This window comes from Colias croceus, chromosome 4, assembly GCF_905220415.1.
Source record: "Colias croceus chromosome 4, ilColCroc2.1".
Taxonomy (NCBI): Eukaryota; Metazoa; Arthropoda; class Insecta; order Lepidoptera; family Pieridae; genus Colias; species Colias croceus.
The window spans coordinates 2,248,014-2,267,266 of NC_059540.1; the positions used below are offsets into that span (position 1 = coordinate 2,248,014).

At 33.2% G+C, this 19,253-nt stretch overlaps 1 protein-coding gene across 3 annotated transcripts in view; it reads left to right on the plus strand.

Annotated features, from left to right (window-relative positions):
- The window catches only part of LOC123691227, a 329,138-nt gene that overhangs the window by 116,235 nt on the left and 193,650 nt on the right, over positions 1-19,253 (plus strand). For all 3 annotated transcript variants that reach the window (XM_045635524.1, XM_045635523.1, XM_045635525.1), the window contains exon 2: positions 6,700-7,120. In XM_045635524.1, coding sequence (XP_045491480.1) covers positions 6,700-7,120 — 421 coding nt within the window. The remainder of the gene's footprint in view (positions 1-6,699; positions 7,121-19,253) is intronic.

The window sequence follows — 19,253 nt, forward strand, 5'->3', positions numbered from 1 at the left end:
AAAAAAAAAAAACATTTATATAAGTTTCAAGTACAATAATAAGATTCACTCTATTAGTCAATCGCCACCTACGAAGCACAAAGATGCCTAATTTGATTGAGGTTCTTTACGCAACATGTGTATCAAATTGTGCCATCTTCAAACATTTCGTATACAGCGTCAAAAGCTGCCCTATGTTGACGAAAAACCCGCCATATTAACTCTACAAATCGTGTATAAAAACAATCTTATCTCCTACAGATAAGGTTGACATTAAATCGTATAGGAAGCGATTTTTGTATCTGAGTGCGAACGACACTTCCTTCCTCTTCCCAGACGCATTTAGAGACGGACTAAATGTAGAACAATTTAGTTTTTTACTTTTTATACGATTTTGGGGACTTCGCGTTTATACCAACATCAAACCAAATGGAGCAAAATCAAGTCAAAGCAAAAATTCATCGGTAACTTTTTGTCATGTTTGATTTGCTTGCGACAACGATACCCATAGAGTTTGAAACGTCTAGTGTACTTTTACCGTAACCGTGTAATTTTTAACTTATACGACCTATATTCTCAGTTATTTAACCCTTAAAGCTTTTCTGTCACTTTTTTAGTACATGTACTTATTGCCGTGTAAATCTTGAACGTTCCAAAAAATCTAGAAAATTGACTACGTTGGAGAAAGTACGATAACAATTCTTTATTTTTCTCCTACATGCCAATTATAGAGAACATTTGATTAGTGTGCTAAGTGACTGTTGAATTTAGGGATTCCCGGAATTAGTGATGGTTTGTGTTTCTGGTCAATAATAGCTTTAATGAAATAGTTTCCGTATTTGATTTCTATTGATTTAACTTTCAGGTGAGATAAACTGTTGTTTTTGCTCTAAAGATTATGAAATATTCAAATAATTCTATGACAAAACATCTGAAATATAGCTGGTCCGTTTTTTGGGACAGTGCCGTAGATACAGGTAACTAAGAACCATTTGGCATGTCCCAAGAAACGGACGTTGCCATGATTCGTACTTTAATAAAATATCACTTTTATGGGATTTCCTTGCTTTAGAGTAATTTATTTTATGTAGAATTATTTTTAATTGAGTTCAAAATGACGAATATAATCTAAAATCAGTTAAATCCCTTGGGTCTACAATAGAACCGGGAGTTCCTCGACCCCCACATGCATTTCGTTTAAATGTCCTAATCATCGGCCAAATATCACTTTACATTTAGAAAAAACCATTATTATTTGTATTCAATGAAACTAAAGGTTGCTTGAAACGAAATAATAAATATTATTTAACATTCCTCACAACTAAATAGTGTGATTGAGCTCGAGAGGGCTCAATTATCATTTGTTAGGTATTTAGTTAAAATTGAAGATTTTTTTGTTATAATACATAGTGAAAATACTGTGATACAATAAAACAATAAAATGCTATTTGAAATTGTTTTCAATTGTGTTATATTATGTGAATATTTATTTTTTTCATTCTTATTTTATGAGCTGTATGACAGCGTTGTCCGTTTTTTGAGACAGCAATGAAGATGGGGTTCTTGGCAAAGGCCGTTTTAACGGACATCCTGAAAAACCTACTTACAGAAAATTTGTTTTATTTTTTTCTCTACTATAGTATTTTTTAATGAATAACTATCACTAAAATCAATTCAGGTCATATCTGGGTACATTTTTTCAGGGCTTGCCGTGTTAAGGGTTAACGAATACTGAAACTAATGTATTTATTATAGACAGCACACTATAATATCATTCACCATACAACAATCCGTTTGATCTCCTTTTTCTGTAAATACAAACCTTAATAATTTATACTTTACCGCCAGGACGTTAATCATGGTGTTATCAGGATGCAAAATACCGATGTATGATTACAAAAAGGCAAAAGTAAAGCAATTTATAATGTGTAGCATTAAGTAGATGATCAATACGTCTTTAAAAAGGCCAAGCTCGAATTTATCGGTGCTGGGGATCGTCTTTCATTGGCTGAAAGGTCGTGCATACATTTTAAAGTTCAGGGTTGCTGTCATGTATCCAACCGAGTGAATAATCGAATATCAAAGGGATATTTTAAGCGGAGGGTAAATAGTTGGATGCGCTGGTATTAACCGGTATATTATAACCTCCTCTGATCCATTGTCATCTATAAAGGACAATTCACAGAAAGCCTTGCGGCCCAAACTTTTTAATAAGGAAACATAATTTTCCACCCAGTGTCAATCATAAGGGACACTTTTGAATTTTGCGCTTAAATTCAAAAATTCGCGACATTTCTTTTTGTCTTTGCTTTTTTTCTATTGGTCAGTTATATTCGAATAGGAAACAGAAGCCATATTGCCAATCTAACCAATTGTGTCACATCAAATCTCCGCCAAGTGTCATCATGAGCGCCCGCCGAAAGAATGGTGAGTATTAATCCGTTTTTTAATGAATAATCTTTGTGTTTTTAAACTTAAACCTTGTTCATATTTATTTTAATTCGTATATTCGTTTATTTGATGACATTATTTTAGGCGGCCTTATTAAAAACAAAGATTTACTAACAGTCAAAGTTAGTTGTCCATTATAATGGACATTGGGATGAACCTTTACTATGTCATAAATTTTAATTACAGGGATTTTTCCAATGAAGCAATAATTTCCGGGCATACCCCATCCCACAGGACTCAAAGCCTTTCTATTTGCCAATCCCAATGAACTAGTATGCGATTTACATATTTATCAAGGCGAAACTCCATATCCGGATTACGCAGGAACTGAATTTGGCCTGGCCGAAAAAGCTGGATAATCTGGTCCCAGACCATGTTCTCTACTCTGACCAATTTATTACGCCCCAAAGGTTAGCATATGAGCTTCATAACAGAGGTATTGGATGCACCAGCACGCTGAAGAAAGATCGAATCCCTGGCGATTGTCCCATTAAACAAGACTACGAACTCAAAGAAATGGGTAGAGGAAGTTCCCATGTTCTAGTAAAAGAAGACAATATATATAAATAAAATATAATATAATAAACCGATGCAGACTATGTCATTTTAATAAAACTTATTTCAAGTGCACTTCGTGCTAAATATATTTGTGCCTTACTAAAAACAAAACTTGTTATTTAGAGTTTCATCAGCAATAATTATTGCTGAAGGGTTTTTTTGTTTGTACTTGATTTTTATTTGTTACCTGTTTCATCAGTATTACTTACTTATAACTAGTTTTTATTTATTAGATTTAGCATTGCAGGGCATAAAAGAGAAGTTTACTTTTTCTTTTTGATACGAAGGTTTTTGTTTTTAGTTGATTTTAATTTGAATATGAAGAAGTATTGTTTTTGTTTACTGCTTGATATTTTTTTTTATATTTCTTATGCCCCTGCCTAAATATTTTTTAAACAACTTTAAATATATTGTTATTTTTTCCATATTGAATGGTTTTCTTTTATCCCAAGTACCCAAGTATTCCCAAGTATTTAGTGGTAGATTTTTCGTTATGAGCCCAATGTCCTTCATAAAACCCAAACACAAATCAGCTGATTTTAAAGTATCAGCCCAATGTCCTTTAAAATGGACACCACAAATTGTAACAAACAAGCGTACCGATCGACTCAGAATTATACCATTGTATCCCAAAAATAATATAAAAATTCTAGTTTTCCTTTTTAATGAATAACGCCACACGAGAGTCGTGGGCGGCAAGCCTTAAAAATATGTTGTCCTTTTTGCTAGACACTGGGAGGAAACCAAATATTTCTATTTAGGTCTTGGGCCTGAGGAGGATAATGTGGCAGACTAATTTAGCGGTCACTCCTCGTATAATAGTGTGCTTTATTATAGAAAATATCATCTTTTTCTTCTAGATTTCAAGAGCGGTGGTCTCATTGCGAGGTTTTGGGTTAACATGCATTTTCTAGATATCTATAATGCAATTAACGGTAATAGAAAACAAATTAGAAGTGCAAACCTATTTAACTGAAGATACAGAAAGTGTAGTCTCCCAAGGGTGTAGCAAAACTATGGCCCAAGGCCGATTTGTCTCCCCCTAAGGTTGCCACTATTCATGAAGCCTTGATACTTGTATTAGTCTCAAGGGAACTACATAATTTGTCATATTATTGGACCACAGACGAGAAAATTCATTTATATCCATACTTATATGAAGTAGGTAGGTGCTTATAACCATAACGAATGAGTAATTTTGGCTTAGCGAAAGCACCTAATTGTATATTTTGACAAATTGTCGATTAGGTAGAGGACCAGATTGCAGATTAAAATTTAAACAATATTTTTTACTTCTTTCTGATAGGTAAAATTAGGAAAATCTAAACTTAATAATTATAAAGCTGAAGAGATTCTTAGTTTGAACGCGCTAATCTCAGGAACTGTAGGTACCTACTGGTCCGATTTGAAAAATTCTTTCGGTGTTAGATAGCCCATATAATGAGGAAGACTATATTATATTATCATCACGCTAAGACCAACACGAGCGGAGCACTCGGTGTAAAACCACGGGGCACAGCTAGTTAATTATAAAATGATATAAAGGAGAATGCCCATTTTTGGTACTGGTTTTTCTCATGCATCAAGACAATAATACTATTAAAAAAATTTCTTCAATTTAGAGGCCTTCTGACCATCCGAAAATCTATTTTGAACAGGGAATGTTTTGTAAAATCTAATAAGACATGTAATTGTTTAGATCCGTTATTATAGATTTAGTGTCCAATGTCCATTACCGTTTACATTTTTGGTACTTACAGGTTTTTCTCATGCATCAAGATAAAAATACTATTAAAAAAATCTCGGCAATTTAGAGGCCTTCTTACTATCGGAAAATATATTTTGATCAGGGAATGTTTTGTAAAATCTAATATGACATGTAATTGTTTACATCCGTTACCATAGATTTAGTATCCATTACCGGTTACCACGGTAACCAAGCGGTAACTATTATGACATTTACTATGGTACCTAAATAGCTAAATGTATTAATATCGATTATTGTTTTCATTGAATTACAAAAAAATCAATTAACATAAAATCACTCTGTCAGGTATTGTTTATACACTGTAGGTTGTTTTAACATATATAGTGAAGTAAAATAATATAAATATATATAAAAAAATATTATGACATAGCTTGGTAGATAACCAGTTATTTCTTATTTGTTTCTTTCTTCGAATATGTAGTGAAAAAATGAATCAAACAACAACAACAATATGTAAACCGAATAAAAACTCTATTGGCATTTTTTAAATATAATATATTTAGGTTTTCTTGAAATCCGTCCCGAAAGATTTCTGGTGCCTACCTACACTAGCCGATGAACAGATAGACTTTGTCTGAAAGCATAAACTCTACGTATAGATTAAATATGTTAAACGAAAAATAACCTTCAGACGATAAAATACTACCTAAATCACACATAAACCTAACTAAATCGGGTTTATTTAAGTTTTGAGGTTAATTCACATTTTTCTCAATATCTTGAAAATCCCTGTTTTTATCACAAAAAAATCAATTGGTAAAAATCTTTTGAATATCGAAGAACCCTCCAAAACCACTCTCGCATTGATGCAACACTATACTGTGGTCCATACTTTCATGGGCATTCTCCTTTTTGTAAATACCTAATTTTTCTGCTTATAGTAATACATACTGTAGCTAGTTACATAGTATAGGTACCTATTAATTTATAGTAGCAACGTCATTCCTATTTCCAGGGTAGGATTATTTTCTATTTTGTTAGTGTCAAGTTAACAGGCCTTTGAACCTATTCCTTTTATCTACCAACACGTTTGGCCGATAGCAACGTTGTTTCTGACAGTTTTGATAGATTAGATAAAAGGTGACGGGAGCTGAAGAAATTCTATGTAAACAGCTAAAATTAGATGCCGCGAATCCATGATTATTATACTATGAATCTCACAAAAAAGCAATGTAGAGCATAACTAGGTAACTAATAAAATTACTGTACCTACGAAAATTATATTTTTAGGCACTTGTATTCTATGAAAAATATAATATGATGATTGCAATGAAACATTAAAGTGTATAGTATTAGTAAAATTTTTAATCAATTTTAAATCAAAACGTTCAAAAAACAGGCAATCGAGAATGTATTCTCGCCGCCATTATATGGAAGTGTTCAAGATTTAACCGGAGCTAAGCTAACGAGTTAACTAAAACCGCGAGGTTTAGAGAGGCCGCCCCAAGGAATGTGCGCCGCTGGGCCGTCGCAGCCGCGGTGGGCGATCGTCTGCAGCGCACGTTACAAGAAGCGTAGCCTGACAACGACCGCGTGACGTCACGTTCTGCAGACCTACTAACTAAAGCTAGCGATCTATGGACAGTAGTGGCATCACACTAAAGAATACACTTCCAAACGCATTACACTGTCGAGCGTATATATACGTAGTGACTGAAAAAATATCGTTTGCGCGATTCAGAACTGATGTTTGATTTAAAACATTACTTAAGATAAATATTAGTTTTTGGGTATATTATGTCGAGGTTACACCCAATGTTATTATTACTGGTAATTAATTTTCATTTTCTGCGTTTTAATATGTTTAATGCATTTAAATAAAAATATTTTCGAAGAATCTTTACAAAAGCGCCATCTAGCGTAAACTCTTGAAGTTTTACTCGCGGCCCATAATATTATTATGTTTTGGACTTTTTTCTTATCGTTATTTTTTATTGTTCCAGATCATCGAACAATGAAAGAAGTGAAAGTCCGGAGCCAGATGACAATGTGTCACCGGAACCTCCCGATAGACCCCCCGGGAAGGTGCGCCAAGTGCACCCAGAGCAGAAAACGCAATTGCTCGCATACGACTCCACGTACCGCAGAAAGAACAAACCAAACTCCCTGCCCTTAGAAGACAATCAGATGTATAACCATTTAGCGAATACGAACGTCGCTATGTCGCCCATGTATCCCTTGACGCCGAACATTTGTATCGAAGGTGGGAAGATTGAGTTCATAAAATCTCCACCTGTCAGTGCTAGGAACAGCATGGCGCTAGCGTCGCCGCCACAGACGCCGCTAGCGACACGCCGCGGATCTCGTGACAAACGTGACATAAGGGCAGGGAGCGATGAGCCGGAAAAGTTCGACGGTGATAAGGTAGATGGCGCTATTTTAAAAAATACTTATTAACATTATCTTTCAGAAAGCCCGTGAAAATAATAATTATATTATGATCTTATCACCAGCATGATAGTTGTTTTATGTTAAGTAAATATTTTGTACAGGTTTTCATATTATCATTGACATACTAATTATTAAACTTCGTTAGGTGTGAGCATGAACTTGCATAGTACCTTATTTGAAAATAAAAGGATAACAATATTATGATTTTAGCTACATAAATTATTTTCTTAGTAAATATTACGTTACATTTCTTACAGGTAATCCCTCAATTGCAGAAACAAAGGGTCCCTTCTTGATCTAATACGCTTTTAGTCGCTTCTAAATTGTTTTTGAAAGCTTTTCCATGGGATAACTTTATTAGATTGTCTTTAAGGTATTTAGGGATTTATTTATTGATAGACGTTTTATGCCGTGTGAGGATTTGAACGTAATCCGATCCAAATTGGATAGCAGAAATTAAATAATGCCTTCAACATGAAGCGAAATATCTTTGTTCATAAAATACCTACATGTCGCTGTAATGTCTTTAGAAGGAAATATGTTTAAATAGGTATTTTCACTTATTAAAAATTATGTTTCAAAAACGATACTTAGTCTTTATTTTCAAGAAATTCCAAAAAGAAAAAATCTCCTAAGTACCTACTTTTTATTCGTCACCTAACCTACCTTTATTTGGCATTTTTTCTGCACTTTACGATAAAATAATTTAAAGTTAAAATTAGGAATTTAATTGCATTGAACAAAACATAAATTCATGTACATCCTACCTACTCCGTGATTCTAACCTCAAATTATGCATAACTGCAGATTACCGCGCAAAATACCGAGCTTCGTCTAAACGCAAACCAGAGAGCATAGGAATTAATTGTGCCCGTAAAAGTAAATCAGAACTAACCGATTTCTATACGGATAATCGTGTCTGAATTTAATAGGAAGCCGTGCTCTGGATTAAACAGTGTATCTATGGCAACATTTATAGGATAGTAGCTACTCGCCCCGGGTAGATAATTTTCAAATTTTTAACTGTTGTTATGCAAATTCAGGCGTAGACCATGTATCTTCTACAGGGGGTAATCGTAAGTATGCACAGGCGATTATTCCGCAACTATTGCAGATACCAAAAAACTTTAAACTGATATCGAAAGCCCTTTACCTAATGAGTAAAATGACAATAATAACTTTTTAAAAATAAAACGGAAAATATCCAAAAACTTTACATCAAACACAACCTGTATAGTAAGTAATTAAAATCTCAGTTCAGCCGTTCTTGAATTATGCGAAAGATAACTAGATAAACCACTTGATTATGTCTTATTGAGTAGTTTGTTTACTAAATGATTAAAATATAGATAACTAGCTATCCGAACACGGCGTCACCAGCGTAGTTAAGCAAAAACGCTTAATTCCCGTTCTCGTGAGATTTTTGAGATAAACTTATCTTATGTTTTTTCTCAGACCCAAAGCTATCTCTCTACTAAATTTCATCAAAATCGGTTCAGCAGTATTTGCGTGAATGAGTAACAAACATACAAACTTTTGCATTTATAATATAAGTACGATAGATGTTGTAGTAGGTAAAGTAAGGAGAACAAGATTGTTAGTGATGTCCAAACTCATTATTTTAACCAGTTTAGTTATTTTTGTCCGTGGGAGTGATATCAAAACCAAACAGTTGGGTAATCGTGGTGAATGAAGGTCATTTTCAAATTAATTATCGATACAACATGGCTTATTAAAAATAGTCTTTGACTCTACATAGATTATATTAGCACTAGCTGCTCCGCGCGGTTTCACCCCCGTGGCTCCACTCCTGTTGGTTGTACCGTGATGATATATAACCTTCCTCGATAAATGAGCTATCTAACACCGATTTTTTTTTGAAATCGGACCAGTAGTTCCCGAGATTAGCGCGTTCAAACTAACAAACTCTGCAGCTTTATTAATAGTAAAATATAATAGACTAATAATAATGAAAATTTCCTTCGCTTTTTGTTGCTTATTATCGCTGAAAAGTTGCATATGAAAAGTATTAAAGACAATAAAATAAAAATAAATTGGGCATCGAATATTTAACTTACAATACGATACCACAATAGATCACAGCTGGGGGCTGCATTCGGAAACGCATCCAAACAACTCTTTAATATGCAGAGATTTAATAAACAAGTAAGTAAGGATTAAGTACATATTATATTATACAAATTAGGATTATATTAATTATAGACGTTTACTGCATTAAAACTTGATTTTTCTTTAAAAAAATGTTTCAAAAACTAAATGAACCAAACTAATGTATTTCGAGCGGCAAAATACAAATTCCGCTAGTTTTAAGACGTTTTATCTACGTCTCAAAAATGTTGAATCTTTTGGTAATTTTAAAGTAAGTATATTATTTATTGAATATGAGAAGAAAATAAAACAAACTCTTCAACACAAACAATTTATTTACCAATCAAGAAGTGACACTACCAGATTTATTTTCACAATACGTTTTCGCCTGAACATCAAATCCAACACCATTCCTATCCAATACCACATTCCTGTCTCTTTTCTCCAAAAACACCATAGTTAAAAACATTAATAAAATCACAATCCAGACGATATAACAATTGTCTTCAAGTTTCCACACAAAATATGACGCTAAATTCATTTTTAAAATATCCATAGCCGAAAATTGAATGCGCGCGTAACCACAGAGCACCACAGATTACCACAGACTATAAATGACAATGACACAGATAATGTGACTAATCTGTATGTGAGGTAACATTGACGGCATCTCATAAACGACCTCACTATGAATTATAATTAATTACCTCGTTATTATTCCATTAGGTCCGTAATATTTTGTTGTGTTAAAGTGTTTTTAATATTCTTGACGGTTCATTGAAGAGTGGAATTATTAATTATACAATAATCTGACGTAATAATCTAAAAAAAAATAGTTATGGTTTCCCTGTCCAATAAATTTATTCATGGTTTTTTCTTTTTGAATTAATTGGTCTTGTTTTCAGTCAAGATTTTTTTTTTGTATTTGCACTAAACTTAGAACTTACGTAGCGGACTTGCTGGGACTTTGTTACCTACATATTAGGCAGTGCGTATGTGGGCGTGTGACGCCTCCACATTTATTTGCAGATTCTCAAGAATGAAATCAATAAGACTAACAATTCTTAATCATATGGAATATTTGCTCTATTCAACTGACCTGCCTCTCACATCTTTAAGATTCAATATTTAAGATTTATTCAGTCGGTATTATTCTGCTGTGAAGAGAATTTGTTTTATAAGCGTCAAGTCGTAATAGATCACGGGTACAAATTACGCGATAACCATGTAAAACATTAACTAAAGAACTCCAGTATGATCATGTCAGCTCACAGAACATCGACCTCATAAGATCACAAAAGCTTCACAATACACCATGGCCCCTTGCCAGCGTATACCGCATTGAAGTAACTCCGATAACAATACGAATGCCAACGTTACATACTAAATTAATAGCTTTATTTGGCAATGTTCGAAATAAAGTGCGTGTTGCGTATGTGAAATGAACAAATATATTAACAAGGTCTTTATTGCACGTTGGAATTGGCAAATGATGGAGTGATTAATGATTATAATTATGTTTTGATTGTAATTTGATCAACAATAAGCCAACTGCGTAGAAATTAGAATTAAGCGTAGAGTGAACATCTTGGACCACATCAGCTCAGCTACATCAGGCGAGTTTGTGGTAAAGCGCTTCAAGCAAATCAATAAAAAAAAAACAGAAAGTCTTACTCCCCAAAAATATATTTTAGTAACAAACACACACACATCCTCACAAACTTTCGCATTTATAATATTATTATAGTAGGATTGGATGAAACTTACCAAGGAGAATCAGTATACCTACAGCAAGCAACAGTTCCCGTTCATATCGAAATGGCATTATAGGCAAAACTTATAAAAAAGTCACCAAATTTCATAAATATCAGTTATAAATTCATAAAAACGACCGCACTCCAATGCAATATTAAAAATACCGCTAATAAATTCATAGAAATTAAACTTCCATTTGATTTCGTCCACAAAACACGGGATCAGACTGTCCAGTTTTTGCATACGCAATCAATCATAGGTATAAATGTCATTTAATTGATTCGTAGCCCTTGGCTAAGGATTATATCGATTGTATGAATAATTGTTTAGAGGGGGACATGATAAATTGGAAATTGTATTGTTTGGAACGGTAGTAACAGATAACAGACATTTGTTAGATGTGCAGCGGAAAATCAATTGCTAACTCCACTCATATGCAAATAGGTTGTAGGTAGATAAGTTATTTTGTAAACCAAGGTTGTAAGTAACACAGGAAAATGAAATTCAAACTCTATTATTGTTAAACTATCGCATAGCTTCTATCGCGGGCCTTGAGCGCGGGAACCGAATCCAGAAATTCCGTAACGAAAAAACCTCACGCTCCCCACTCCGACGGGCACGGAGGTGTGGCTTTAAGGCGTGCTATGCAATAGCTTTACCGCGGCAGTCCCCGAGTGCCACACGTCTTTTTTTGTAATTGCGAAATTTTCTTGACTGTAAATAACTATAAAATCTCTTACTTATTAATCAAAATAAGGTTTCTTTTCTTTTTAATATCAAACTAAAATATCATCAAATTTTAATATGGTACTTAGTGTTGAATTTATACTGAGTTAACTTTACATTTTTCTCATACATTGTGACTTTAATTAATTATTCACTTTTATGTAATTTCCTGAAAATCGTATGAAAACAGCGTAACTACAACATAGTTCGTTCCACGTGACGCCTAGCGCCATCTGTTGGCAAACTAATTAATTCACTTACGTTCGTTTGGCGCCAAGCCAACTACGTTTTTGATGAGTCTATGCTTTGTCTATGGCATGAAAAATAATTAAAAATAATGATGATGAAGTACTTATTTATAGTTTAAGTTACGTGTAAGTGTTCTAAATATGGTCATCATTGAATTCATCCTCTTGTTTGTTTATTTGCATTTTTAAGAATGAGTAGGTATAATGATCTTCCTTTTGCTGTATTGTGTATGCCTGAAGAGTATATTTTCAGACTGTAATTGCAAGTACATACAAAATCACATTTTTTCAAACGTTAACTATCATAATAAGCATTAATTTTTAAAATTTATTATACTGCACATCAGCTGCTGTTGCGTCGTACGCTTGTCGTACGATTGTATCTACCATGTACATATTGTATGTAATTTCACAATCTCTCAAATATTAGGATTATGTTATATCACATGCCAAGCAAAGAGCTTCATAAAACCCGTATTTTTCAAACACAAGCGCCCAATAGCTGTTCCTTTGTACCCACTCACTTTGAACTCCAAGCTCTTGATGAAGAAACTCCGTCAAGTTGGCACCACCCTCAGCCCAATTTGTGAAATGGATGCGAATTTTGCAAATGGATTATCTCTTTGATGTTGGCACTCCTGATTTGCTTGTAACATTGTTGGTAACGCAATCTTTTAACGTTTATGACTACTTTCGATGACATCAGTGTTTTTGTTGGGGAAGCTTTGGGAAGACATAATACACTTAATAGTTTCTAATATGTATGTGTTATGAAGATGTTCTTTTGTATGTAGACGATTTGGCTTAAATATTTGTCATTATATCTTTCAATAGAGGTAAGTAATTATTTTAATTTTTTTCATTTTGTGCTATGTTACAACTATAATTTACTATTACTTTACTATTAATATAATAGCTACAAATTACTATATACACTGGCACAATTGACAATACTTACCATAGCACTTATCAGTCATTAAATTTTCTTTGAAGCATCCAGAGCAGAGCCTAATCGTCGTACAAAGTATCTTACAGTAGTAGAGATAAGAGAGTATCTTACAAAATATATTAAAAGAAACATGAAAAGCCTTTTTACAAGCACGTTCTCATATTCTTGAAACAAAAAGTAACTCTGAGCAATAGCAAGCTACAGATACTGTGTCCCTTTCATCATAACCGGCAAGCTATAATGAAAACAAGTGGCAATTTGATCTCACATCCAGCCAGCGTCTTGACCTCTCTCTTTGGATGAGTGAACTCGCTCAATGAGAACGTTGTAGAGCACAGTGTAAGTGTCTCTACATTTAGTAGAGATACTATTTCTTTGATATATGTTGCGATACTTACCCTTACACTTTTTTTATTGAATGGTAGGGAAGCGCTTGACCACGATCTCGCCTGATGGAAAGCTGAGATGTGGCCTAAGATGGTGCGCGCTTCCCTAGAAGGTGTTCACTCTTTTCTTGAAGACCTCCATATTGTACACTTGCAGCGTAACGTGTAACAACACGTTCAAGAGAACGATCAATAGAAATACAAATCTGACTCTACCATGGTAGTTTTCTCGTTAGAGTACATTATATTCTATGGTAGAGGTATGTTTACTTCTATTCATCAGACATAATAATATCACGGTAAGGTGAATGAATTAATTGTTTATGCTATGCACATTTGGAGTTTTTATTTGCATAATAAAATCGATGAATAAAGAACTGGCAACTTCGTATTTATCAACTTTCCTTATATCTACTATAAACATTATATCTTCTACTTAATTAACATAATACGATGCAATTTAACTAAACTGTCTATTGTTCTATTACTCTATGCACCATTTGATTGCCTCTAACGTCCAGTTGATATTACGCTCGCGGTACAATAACATTTAAATCAATCATAATACACGATTGTTCCCTATTACAGTCTCTAGGACTTCGCCAATAGTATGCTGGTTGTTAAAATTGGTTGTCAAATTGTGTCTCATTTGCTGTGTTTATTACTCTGTGGTAGTTTGTGTGTGTGTTCTTTTAGTGGAATTTGTGTGTTGTTTATGAAAGGATAGAAAATATTAATATAATTCCTACTAATGTCTTGTAAAAATTGTAAATTGTGAATATTGTGGGTGTGAGTTTTTAACGTGATAAGTTTAAAACTATTGGTTGAATTGTAAAGCATATTAATATTTGTTAAGTGAATACCTACATGACATGCAAATCAGTGTTTATTATAAATGATTACTATTGGAAAATGTTTATGAGACCATCAAATTCTAGATACGAAGATCGTAGTGGACATTATTTTAAGGTTAGTAAAATTAACTACATAATATTACTAGCTGCCCCGCGGTTTTACCCGCATTGCTCTGCTCGTATTCGTCGTAGCATGATTACATTATATAGCGTATTGTCTTCCTCGATAAATAGTCTATCCAACACTGAAATAATTTTTCAAATCGGACCCGTTATTACTGAGCTTTTAATCAAAAAAAAAAATATAATCTCATCGTCATCTCATACTTGTTTCTACTGCAGTGAGACATGCTTTCAAGTTTCAACATAGCCAATAGCCATAGTCGATCTTGCTGGCCAAGTGCGAATTGGCAGACGTCACTCGAAATTTTACTTCGTGGTTTTGTTGTGTTTGTGGTATTAAATTTAATTGTATATAGTTACTATCATATTATATAATAGTTACCATCATATTATATAACTAGCTTCCACCCATGACTTTGTACGTCCCCGTTTTTCCCCGTTCCCGCAAGAATTTCGGGAAATCCTTTCTTAACGGATGCCTACGTCCTAACATCTACCTGCATGCCAAATTTCAGCCCGATACGTCCAGTGGTTTGGGCTGTGCGTTGATAGATCACTATATCAGTCACCTTTGAGTTTTATATAATTACTAGTGGTCTGCCCCGGCTTCGCCCGTGGTACCCACATGTTTAAACTATCCTATCTCTCAAGTTGGATCGAACTGCACATAGTGTACGAATTTTATTATAATCGGTTAAGTGGTTTAGGAGTCCATTGAGGACAAACATTGTGGCACGAGATTTATATATATTAAAGAAGATTAGTAGATATAAATTTAATTATTCATGCTTTATACAATTGATTACCTATTTGGCATATGCCTTACTCTACCATACCATCTTTATTATATTATGAATATTGCAACATATTACATGTAGTAACAATGCTCCAATATGTACAAACTAAAGCTTTCACATCGCTATCAAAGGCAATCCTAGTAAAAAATATCTAAGCTGGTAAACACTGAACTGATGGGCACATTTGTCAAGGCCACACCTGCGACTGATAAATGACCACGCTGTTATACTGGTGTGTGTTTGTGTGTGTGTGTGTGTGTGTGTGTGTGCTAGACGGTATTAGTGCATTTTGATGATGTTGTATTTAGGCATGTATTGCCCTGAACTTACAAATTGTGGATATGTCAGTACCTGCCAATAATTTTAATGTAACTTCTTTAAAATTATGGCCACATTCATAAAGACAAAATATTAACAGCTACAAAACAAAAAGATGTAAATATGTTGGAAATAAATTTATTGTTTATTGTTTATGTTCGGCATCGAACTACTTTACTTTAAAATTGAAAATTGCTTAAGATGGACGGATTTCTTATATTTTTGCGGAAAAACTTGGTACAGTGATAGATTTATACCCTGAATACGAAGTGGCTGATGTCTGAAGATATTTTTGTCTGGGGTGTGAAGCTGCGATATCCAGCTAGTTACGTTAGTTAGTATGATATATTAAAACAGTATACTTAATTGCAAACAAGCAATAAATTATCAAAAAAAAGGTCACAATATACTTTATTTGCGATACATAACAGCGTCGTCGGCAAAAGGGTTGAAAGTCATCAATCTTGCTGCGACAGGCCCATTGGCCAAATAAAAAGGGACAGTATACGATGCAATTGAAAAAGCTCTTTATTCTACTTTATATAATTTATTTATTTATATGCCTATGTGTTTGCTGTTTTAAGTACGTACGTAAGTGGCATAGACGGTGACCTGTGAACAGAATGAATTATTGTGCTAAATTAAATTAAAAACAATAAAAAATATATAAATATTGTAAGATTATGAACTTTGAACGATTAATTTAATCCGCGATTAATTCATTTAATAATAAATAAGTATTTAGTATGCTCTATTGAAGAATAAATTGTGTGTGACTTGTGAGACTATATATTATGCAAAATAATGTAATTTATTTTTTCGTTTTCATTTTGTTAGAAGAACTGGATTTGACTAATTGTAATTACATTTCCTCACAATAAAATAAAAGATATTATATATTTTCAACAGTCTGTCTGTTTGGTGCAGCATTCAATCGCTACAACGATTAGATCGATTTTAATGGGACTTTCATGCAACTATTATTTTAGAACAAACTCAAGACTCTTGAAAACTATTTTCAAAGTGGATGTAAAGCTTAACTAGATAACTTGATATAATCTATATAAAATTTGCATGTATGTCTCACATTAATTATGATCTCGATCTAGGGGTCGTGTGATGAAGGACCCTGGGTTGGATTAGCTATTGTCCGCTAATGATCACGAGAGGGGACAGGGCAACAAGGTATAGGAACTAGCGGATTAATGTATTGAAAGATTTTCAAATAATAATTAGAAAGAAAGAAACATTTATTTAATTAAAATAAAAACATATATAAATTACCCTAATCAAAGTGAAGATAAATCCAACAAGCAGTCTGTTTTAAAAAAGGATGTTTTTTCCAACATTACAACATTTTGCTTTTATAGCTCCCTAGCTAAAATATCTGTACATATTATTAACTAGCTGCTCCGCGCGGTTTCACCCCCGTGGCTCCTCTCCTGTTGGTCGTAGCCTATAGCCTTCCTCGATAAATGAGCTATCTAACACCGAAAGAAAATTTTCAAATCGGACCAGTAGTTCCCGAGATTAGCGCGTTCAAACAAACTAACAAACTCTTCAGCTTTATAATATTAGTATAGATAAATCCTATTTTATTTTACCGACATTAAAACTATTCAATATGATTAATTTACTACACACTCAGAACTTATAGTAATAATTGTATATATTTATTTATCTTCTAAATAATAGTAAGCAAATCTGCTTCGACCATAATATAAAAAAATTACAATATAGGAAACTTTATTTGGTATTAAATCACACTAAAACACCTGAACCAATTTAGACGAAATCCACAGTTTTTATATAATCTGTATTAGCTTATTCATCCTATTATTTAATAAATAATAAGTTTATAATTAAACAGTATGTACCGCAGACCCTCTAAGTTCTGATATAATTAGCTGACCCATTGTCCCTCACCTTCCTTTAAATTATTCACTTCAAATCGAGTTGAAATAATTGAGTGACCTCTTGTCATGGACACGGGTTGCGGATGTCATTGAGAAAATAATTAGACTCTACTTGACGATGTTATTTGCGAATTTTGAGGATTTCATTTGATATACGTATATGAGGGAAGGAGGGAATATTGATTAATTATTATATTATAAGGAACGTTCATAAATTAAGATTGTAGTATTTTGTCAAATATATGTAGGTATTTTTAATTATTCGTAGATCTCGTTGCAAAAAGTATTGAATTTAATTCGACCTTACAAAGGTCGAAACTGTTGATTTCGTTTGATATTTTGTGTATCAAAACGAACTGAAAGATATTGCTGAACATCGTAGATTATAAAATGTTATATTTCCGTTCTGTTTCATGCTTTTCTAATTAATAAAACTTTGGTCAAACCTATACAAGAAATAATTATTGTGTCAATAATCAGCTTCTGTGCTATTAATTTATCTGAATTAACTCTATCGATATTAAGATCACAAATTTTACTCCTTTACCATATAAACATCGATTTATTTACATTATATAAGTCATCTTATTTTCCAAAACACCCAAACCGTACCAAACCCATTATACAAATTCAAATAGCCCCAAGTTATTGTTTCAAATGTAAGGCTAATTGATACGTTTCGGGGACGGGTACAATAGACAATGGCTTCTAGTTGAGACAAATGAATATAAGGACAAAGTGAAGACAGCTCTGTTTGCACAATGGGCTACCTGGGGTTCCAATGATTTGTTATTATAGATATGTATTAAGTAAATGTTAATGTTAATGGAATTAATGTGCATGAATTTAGTAAATGCAATAATGTTGAGTGAAATCGGTCTGGCTGTTTTTGATTTTAAAAAAGGCTAGATGAAAATGTGGTGTGAATATTTTAAGATCGATTCTGTTTATTCATGTTTATCGTTCTTGAAAATGTTAAAAAAATAAGAAACAATTTACATGTTACATCATAATATCTAACGATCGCATCGTTATGAATTGATAAAGAAAAATATTTTTGCTTAGGTACATTTAGAAAAGACAAAGTCACTTCTAGGTATACCTACTTAAGATAATTTTCCCTGAATTTATGATTTTTTACCCTATACTATATACATACATACTTAGTTACATTAATAATTAACGTTTAAGCACATTATAACTTCCTTATTTTAAAGAATGATTTTGACTCAATTTTTATAGGCTTTTATAAAAACAATTTTATTAAAAAGTCTCCCACTATGAACGTTCACAAGGAAACGATTTCAGTTGACATCTCGAGGGCTGACGAATTTATCGAGCCCGTGAAAAATGATGCATTCAAAGAGCTTTGGGGAAATGTACGTGATTGTACATTAATGTATTGCTTTGTATTTTTATATAGTCTATGTCTCTATGTATAATTGGAATTAACTATGGAGCTGTTTAGGTACATGGACTACACAAATAAGGTCGCGTCATGGCAATACCGTCACGTCATCGAGTAAGGTCGTCGATTTTGGTATATATTTTAATTTTGTCAAAGAAGTTTCACTTCTGACACGTGTGCTTGGCAGACACGCTCTTTAAACGGACTAAGAAAATAATAGTCCCAACACAAAACTTAGGTATAGATATTTCTATGAAAAACGGTTATTATCAGCAATAATTTAATGGAACGAAAAATTTGTCCCAAAAACAGAGCTTGCTAGTAAATTATGTACCTACGACAATCGTCTATCACCTCCTAAATGACTCACAAACGCGGGCAAAAAGACTGGTCAATACAATAGGACACAAAGAAGCCCACGCCCAAAACATTGGAGGTAATGAACTGATAATATTCCAACTGATAATTTCTTGCTAATATTATAAATGCGAAAGTTTGTGAGGATGGATGTGTATGT